Below are 8,415 nucleotides of genomic sequence, written 5' to 3'. Positions count from 1 at the left end.
ACTGTGATGGGGGGGGCGGGGCAAGGCAGAACGTAATTATAAACACACGTGGAGTCAATTTGTTGGCTTTAATTTGGCCAAAACCCACAGGTTTCAGTGGAACTGTTTCACTTAATATGAGAGCTTAGGGAACGATTGATTTATTTAAATTTTGGGGGGGAAGTATAGAGAATATGGGAGTCCTTGGAACCAGTCTGAAGACCGGTTTCTCGTCTTCGGTTTAACATTTATCGGCAGGTTAAACTGTCAGAAAAGGTAAATTGATTTTCTCATGGTTAAGAATTGTTAGGCCTTACAAAGAGAAGATGAAGAAGAGACTATTGACAGCTTGACATTTCAGAAAGTCAGAAACAGACTTCTGGATGGCCTTGCGATTTTATGCAAGCACCAGGAGATTTCTGTGGGGTTCAGCGGTTCCTCAGCAACCCGAGAGGTAAAAGAAGTCTCTCGAGTGATTTCCAAGCTAAACAAAGAATATATTTTCCAAAACTAACCAAAGCCTAAACGACGGATGCAATAATCAAAGCCATCCTGTGTTCTGCATTGTACATCCCATTTTGGAAGCTGCGGCTTACCGGCACCCTGTTATACTTTTTCGTTCCCTTTCTCTTATTAAAAATTATTAAAAAACAAACCTAACTTTAGAATTTAGTTTAGGAACCAACTGTGGCTCCAATTTGACCAAGAAACACATTTGTGAGTACATTTCGAGTAGTTTTTGTGGCAATTATTCTACAAAATATAACAATTTATTTTCGCCCCACCCTAATATAAAGTATAATTATTTATAGCTATTTTTTTTTTATTAAGTTCTAGTTTAAATTGAACCAAAACCGCAATGTATTATTTTTCTATCCCCATTAATATGAAATATGCTCCTCTCAAATGTCAAAAAACCTCCATTACTGATTCTATGTTTGAACCAACAACAACAATAAAACATTAATCCGTTTTACATATTTACTCAACCCCAAGCCTGGGCGGAACTGCCACGAAGGTCAAATGTCACGTATTTAATGACGTGTTTCGGCTGCTGGGCCGTGCTACCCGGGCACATTGCCCATTCCAGCTTGTTTTTCAAATAAACACGGTAGAATATCGTGTTTTCGGGCATGCAGCAGGCCTCTGCGCCGCGTGCTAATGTTATGACATAATTAAAGCCGGACAGAGACACGGGTGGCAGCCTGTCGCTGACATGTCACGATGTTGTTTCAGATGCAATTGTTGCCCGCTGAGGATGCTGCAATTTAATTCGTGCAACAATTTATTATGCATTTTGAAAAATTATTTACAGAGAGGGAGGGAGAGGGATGGAGAGAGAAATGAAAAGATTTTCACTTGCAATTTATCTTGCAAATGGGTGCCAAAGTGCGAGAAGTTGCCTGCCTTTTCCCGAGTCGGCAAGTTTTTTGAAATTTATGGCTCCGCATAAGTATACCCTTTCGAAGGGGAGCTATGGCTATGACTAGAAGGTAGGCAAAAGAACAGGAATAATTTTAGATCTCTAAGAGAGCGGTGCATATATCTCGGGGGTTTTTTAAATTTTAAAAGTCCTTTTTTTATTTTTTTTTAAATAATTCCTAATTGTAAAATAATTTTCGAAGTAAATAATTTAATTAATAATTACTTTTTAATAACTCTTAATTCTAAAATAATTTTCAAAATAAATTTATAATAATAAATAAATAAATAAAATAAATAATAAATAAATAATCATAATTACTTTTTAATAATTCTTAATTTTAAAATAATTTTCAAAGTAAATAATTTAATTAATAATTAATTTTTAATAATTCTTAATTTTAAAATAATTTGCAAAATAAATAATTTACCTAATAATTACTTTGTAATAATTCTTAATTATAAAATAATTTTCAAACTTAATAATTTACATAATTACTTTTAATAATTCTGAATTATACAAAATTTTTTCTATATCAAGAAATATAAGTTTTTCCTTTAGTGTATTTAAAATCCTAACTTTATTTTGTGATTTAATTTTGTTGTATCTATATTTTTTTCCATTTCACACGGTCTCTGGCACATCCTGGGCATCCTTTGGACTCCTACACAGGCTCCTGCCAGCCGCATTTTAATATTTTCCCCTAGACGAGGACTGGGACGAGGACGGGGTGGGGGAGGGGGAGGGGGTCGGGGAGGCTGCGGAGACTGCGCCCATATATCACAATTTATTGTGCTTGTCAATTGCCAGCAGGCAGGCAAAAATAAATAAAATTGTTGCCATGCCCGGCCATGCCATATTGCATAGTCGTTGGGGAAATACGCAAATTTATTCTAGTGGAAATATTGCATTTTGATATATCGCGCATACGACTAGATGTCTGCAAATCATCAGAGCTTTGAGTGCGTGTGTGCTTTTGGCCTTGGATGCGACGGGTGGCGGTCAATAGAAATGATCGATTCGAAAGCCATAAGATGTTTTGCCTTGCAGCGGCAGAAGCTTAAAATAGTCTCAAAAAATATCAATTTATAAGAGAATTGTGTGCTTTAAGCCTTCAGCCAAGAAAAGCCACTCAAAACATTTAATACCAAGCAAATCAAGCCCCAAGAGGAGACTCCCAGACCAAGGCTCGACTGAATTTTCTGCACTTAAAAATAAAACCATTTTTGGTAATTGATCTCCAGCCATAATTGCCTTTAAGTGGTCAAAGTGCAAATGGCTAAGCTTTGTTGGAGAGAGCTCATTGATTTGTTGGTGGTGTGCGCAAAGGTGCCACAGACCATCGAAGCGTTTAACATTCAACTTTGCCCTGACCCCTCCCCGGACACAGAACAGGGGCTCTGCGACGCCTGAGCAAGTGGCTTTTTGACTTGGCCAACTTGACACATTGAGGGGCGGGCTACGGCTGGTGTCTTGGCCACAGACAACAGACAGCAGCGACGCGACGGCGTAACTTTAGATTTATGATAAGTCACGATTCCCATGGCCAGTATTAAAGCCACAACAGAGACAGCAAAAAACCAATTTTTATGCAATCTAAATGCATTTGGCAAACAGTCGGCACTCATCAGGCCACCAATTAAGTCGTTTAATTGAATTCCGAGTGGAAAGTGACGACTGACGAGTGACGAGTGACGAGTGGCGGAGGAAGACGAAACAGCGACCAACCGCAAAGTAATTTCTCCAACGAACTAACGAGCAAGGGCACTTCTTCCACGATTACTCGTAGTAGACAACTTTGTAGTTTCTTCTTTCTTAATTCGTCTGACATTTGCAATTTTCACTGCTAAAAAATAGTTGCAGTATTTGTACAGGGTAGTCAGGGGTTTGAAGGAGCATAATCGAAAAATGTAGGGTTTTAGCTAGGGAAAAATATACGAGAAATTTACAACATAAATGACACTACAGGCAGGTTATGGCAATTCTTCAGAGACAACAATTACAAATTAAAGAGAATTTAATTTAATTATTCATTAAAGGAGATTTGACCTTGGATGGATGGAAAAATTTTATAGTAATTAAGGAAGGATTTATATTCAGAGTAGTATGAAGGACAGAGTGGAAGATGAAGAGGAAAGTAATGCCTGTTAAGATGCCCTCTGCTGTCCGTCCTGCCCGTTTGGGAATTACTGTCTTCTTCATCTTGGATTCGACCTCACCAGAGAAGAGTTTGTGGAGAAAGAGAATGCCTTGGATCTGATCCTACTGCTTTCAAGAGAGAAGAGTGGATCTGAATGAGACGCAGGCCACTCTCAGAAGAAGGAAGATGTCTTATCCGACTCCAAGCCATAGGTATATATATTCTAGATCTTCTAAGTTGTTATGCCTTGGATACTGGACTACAGTTTCATCTAAAAATCAGACCCAAGATCCATTACATTTCCGACCTTTCCAGGACTCCCTCCAACCTCCCAAAATCCCCTTAAAGTAAGGTAATTTTCCTTTACATAATTCCCTATTTTTTTCGACTTTTAGCTGAGTATCCAAAGGTCGAAATACTCCCCTATCTCCTATATGGCGTTCTAACTGCTGTTTCATGCTGTTTTATTTTGTTGGATGGTCTTGTATTTTGTTGTACTTTGCCTTCCTGGCAATTTCCACAAAATGTATGCCATTCCCATTTGTGCTGCACTCCGTCCCCCGTCCCCTTCCCCCTCTATATCTCTGCCTCCGCTTCACATAATTTCAATGAACCGCATTTACGTTTGGTTCGGTTTATCTCTCTTTCCTCTGCACATCCGTCGGCGTCGTCGTCGACATTGGCATGACAATGCCACACTACAGGCACACACACAGCCAACCGCAGTCAGACACATGCACTGAGAGAAATATTTAGAGGATTTGGGGATCAACAGAGACTGGGAGGGGCAATCAAAGTATTGTCTATGATACGGGTTTGAACAGAGGCTTGTTATATCCTGTTTCTATCAGAATTCTATGAATATTTTCTCTCACTGTAGACACACACAAAGAATGAGTAAGGCCACGTGAAGAGAGAGCTTCGTGGAGAATGACAGCCCTCGATGCTCGCAATTTGTGGCTTTTGCCATGCTTAATGCCAATCTCAGTGTGGAGCCACCGCCACCAGAAGAGTACCTACAGCGGCTCCTGCAGCTCCTGCAACCATCCTCCCACTCTGCCACTCCCCACTCTGCCACTCCGCACTATCTTGCCGCATTACAATTCACTGGCATAATGCAAAAATCGCAGCAAGTCAGGCGCAACTCGTTGATACGCGTGTCGGGCTCTTTACTCCACTTGGGGCTCTGTCTGATTGGAATTGGTCTGCGGGGGGTGGGGGGGGGGTGGGTTGAGGTACCGAGGGGGGTGGAGGGGGTGGCCTGTGATTGAAGCTACATATTTGTGAATGGGATAATACTTATGCGCTCTACTGCTGGAATGAATTGGGAAATTGGGGGAATTGGAAATTGGCCAATGGGGGAAGGATAGTGCGGAGATCCTCCGAGGAAAATAGTATAATTCTTGAGCAATGATTAAAGGGAGACATTACACTTGTTGGGTCCTAGTAACATGCCTTTCTTTGGCTTAAAAATTCGGGTGTTGCTCTTAGAGAATATCAACTATGGCACATATATCTTTGGGATACCAGAAGGCGCTTCTCCACGCTTTCTAGAATTACTACTGTTATGAGATATGGTAAGCCTACATATATTCCCTGTCGTACGAGGGATCTGCAGACCTGCGGATCTGTTCTACGGGCCTTTGATCCATGGCTATAAGGAGCTCCGCCGTCGCCATCTTCCTCTTAAGCGAGTTGATCTGCTTCTCACATTCTGGGTATCTACTTCTCAAGTCTTTTTTGAGCATTGGCTTGTCCTAGGCATGGGACATTCTCTTATTTGTGGCTTTAAATGGTAAAGAATTCATCCGCTGTGTGGGTTAAGACTTAAGATTTATTTTGATAAGGAAGGACCCTCAAAGGAAGGTCAAAGTTTGTTTGGAACACAATTTTCGGTTTTGTTATTGGTTTTCCTGTCAACTGTTATACGATTTAGCTGCAGTCGTTTCAATTTATTTGCCTTTAAAGGCAGTTGTTGCTTTATTTTTTAGGTATTTTCTGAAGGCTTTTAATATTAGTTTTTTTATTTGATTAAGACTTCACCTTAAAGGTCTTTAGGCCTATCTATTTTCCAGCAATTGTGTCAAAATATAGTCTAATTGTATGATTATTAAAATAACTCGCCTAAGCACAGTCTGCGGCCCCTTCAGGGTCTTGAGTACTGGGCTCTTCGAGCACAAGGTAAGTGTGTTTAATTTAGGGTCGTTGAAAGCCATCAAATAATTAACCATATCGCTGTGTGCCTCGTCGCCAAAACAAAATAATCTAATAAATGGAAAGCCGAAAGTATATAAATCTTGGATTTAGACGCGTATTTCTGATATCGCCTATCGGACCCCACACATCTCAGCACTCGACTTCTAATCGCCAGATTAGATTGGAATCAACTGAAAGAAACACAGTAGAAAAGTCAGTTCCCGGTAGAACAGTCTTAGAGGAGGCTTCTCTTCGAGCAGAAGGCAAAAGGAATCCATAGTAAAATGTTGAAGGAACTGCTTTTGGCAGCTCTGGCCATAACAGCGGTCCTGGCAGTGGCCAAGGATACGGACGACTTTGATCCTTTTATAGACATACCATTCAAGCGACTAAGGACTTCGGTGGGACAGAGATTTGGACATTTCAAATAAGATTCGAGAGCTGAGCGTGAGTTTCGTTGCAGGCCGAACGCATCGAGTCGGAGGGCTACCCGGCCGAATCGCATTACGTGGAGACCCCGGACGGCTATGTGCTGAACCTGTTCCGCATCCCGCACTCGCCGAGGCTGAACAATGGCCAGCTGCAGCGGCCGGCGGTGCTCATCATGCACGGATTGTTCAGCTGCTCGGATTGCTTCCTGCTCAATGGGCCGGACGATGCACTGGCGTACAACCTGGCGGACGCCGGCTACGATGTCTGGCTGGGCAATGCCCGGGGCAATCTCTACTCGCGGAACAACACCCGGCTGAACGTGAGGCATCCGTACTTCTGGAAGTTCAGCTGGCACGAGATTGGGGCCATCGATCTGCCGGCCATGATTGACTACATCCTCGAGCTGACCCAGGAGCGGGCCCTCCACTATGTGGGCCACTCGCAGGGCTGCACCTCGTTCTTTGTGATGGGCTCGTTCAGGCCCGAGTACAATGCCAAAATCAAGACAGCCCACATGCTGGCCCCGTCGGTGTTTATGGGCAACACGACCGAGGGATTGATAGTGGCCACGGCCCCAGTTCTGGGCGAGCCGGGCCTGGGCTCGGCTCTGCTGGAGAACCAGGTGCTGCTGCCCTACAACGACTTCCTTCAGCGATTCCTGGACACAACCTGCAGCAACCAGCCGCTGACATTGAGCTACTGCAAGACACTGGCCATTCTCTGGGGTGGCCCCGACATTGGTAACCTCAATAGGGTGAGTTGTGGCCCCCATCCTTAGGTCTGTCCAACACTTCATGCATCCTCTTTGCAGACCCTCCTCCCCCAAATCACCGAGACCCATCCCGCTGGCGTCTCCTCCAATCAGGCCATCCACTACATCCAGTCCTACACTTCCAACCAGTTCCGCCTCTACGACTGGGGCAGCCGCAAGAATCTGGCGTACTACGGCGTGGCGGAGCCCCCTTCCTACGATCTCACCCAGATTACCGCCGAGCTGTATCTGTACTACGGCCTATCCGATGGCTCGGCCAACAAGGACGATGTGGCACGCCTGCCCGAACTGCTGCCCAATCTGGCGCTGCTCCACGAGGTGCCGGAGCCTACCTGGGGCCACTTGGACTTTATATTTGCCGTAAAGGTCAAGAGCCTCATAAATGATTTGGTCTTGGACCACACCAAGGCCTACGAAGAAAGGGGCAAATAAATCGTTGTAAAAGTATCTGTATCTGGATGCCTTCTCCTGTGCAAATCTCGACAAACATTAAGGCGTAGAGGCATGGCTAGCCCAGGCTAATTAGCAGCTAACAAGTGTCTGCCTCTCCCTCTCTGGGTTTCGGATTGTTGTCTGGTCACGCCTCTGTGATGTTCAACAATTTTTTGCTGCTGCTTCCTTGACAAACATTATCGCTGGCTGGAGTACGTGGTTAGCGGGTCTCGGCTCCTGGCATCCCTCCGCTCTACTCCCTTCCCCCCCCTGCAAAATTATAGCAATTAGCACTTGGCTGGGAGTTTGTTTGTCTGTTTGTTGGGCGGTCCTCGCGGGACAGTTGCAAATATGCTTATAATGATGATTTATAGGGTCTGCTGTGGTGGTCTTGAGACCTGAGATTATGTGGAACGGGTTGCGATAAGGCCAAGCGCGAAAATGCAGTGATAAAAGGGGTTTTATTTGGTTTCTGGGAATGCGGAATATATGTGACTAGGAAATGGCCTAGAAAGCTGATTGGAGAGATTAGATAGGGGCTAGTGGTAAGGAAATACGCCGTTGATTTCAGGGGAATTTTGATTTTATTTGAAGTTAAACTAATTATGTGAAACTCCAATAAATTAGAAGAACAAAAAAGGCATTGAATGTCGGCATTTGCCTCTGAGAAAGAACCGATTCCTATGCCTTCCTAAGGGACTGTTTGTAGGCAGGAATAAAGCAGCTCTTGGGTTTGTTCCCTAGGCAAAATGCCAGACTCCAAGATCCCTTCTGGACTCCGCCCCCTCTCCTACTCTCTTTCGAACCCCTCAAGCTGTCAAACTACTTGCAACAGCCCCCCTATCATCGCCTATTTAGGCATTAATGAATTTTCTTTTGGCGAAAAACGCGACCCTGAAGTTTAATTGACTCGCAAGTAATTCCTTGTCATGGCCCACAAGGTCTTATCCCGGCCTCGGTGCAAACTTTTGAATAATTCCGGCCTGTACCTTTTGGCCACTGGACCAAGAACGAAGCTGCTGGCAATTAACCGCAGAGCCA

General features: G+C 43.8%; 1 protein-coding gene across 1 annotated transcript; it reads left to right on the top strand.

The window, feature by feature from the left end:
* Positions 1–5,973: 5,973 nt before the first annotated feature.
* LOC4817380 (lipase 3) lies at positions 5,974–7,389 on the top strand. Its single transcript, XM_001356727.4, has 3 exons — positions 5,974–6,139; positions 6,202–6,924; positions 6,982–7,389. The coding sequence occupies exons 1-3, from the start codon at positions 6,023–6,025 to the stop codon at positions 7,372–7,374; spliced, it is 1,233 nt and encodes a 410-aa protein (XP_001356763.3). The 5' UTR covers positions 5,974–6,022; the 3' UTR covers positions 7,375–7,389.
* Positions 7,390–8,415: the final 1,026 nt, after the last annotated feature.

This window comes from Drosophila pseudoobscura, chromosome 4 (assembly GCF_009870125.1).
Source record: "Drosophila pseudoobscura strain MV-25-SWS-2005 chromosome 4, UCI_Dpse_MV25, whole genome shotgun sequence".
NCBI lineage: Eukaryota > Metazoa > Arthropoda > Insecta > Diptera > Drosophilidae > Drosophila > Drosophila pseudoobscura.
Note: the sequence above shows the minus strand (reverse complement) of the source record. Positions and strands in the feature narration are given on the sequence as shown.

Bases quoted from the DNA above. Each gene is read 5' to 3' on its own strand.
- LOC4817380 (XM_001356727.4), top strand. From the start codon at position 6,023: ATGTTGAAGGAACTGCTTTTGGCAGCTCTGGCCATAACAGCGGTCCTG. The intron at 6,140-6,201 runs GTGGGACAGAGA...GTTTCGTTGCAG, and splicing joins TCAAGCGACTAAGGACTTCG to GCCGAACGCATCGAGTCGGA. The intron at 6,925-6,981 runs GTGAGTTGTGGC...TCCTCTTTGCAG, and splicing joins ACATTGGTAACCTCAATAGG to ACCCTCCTCCCCCAAATCAC.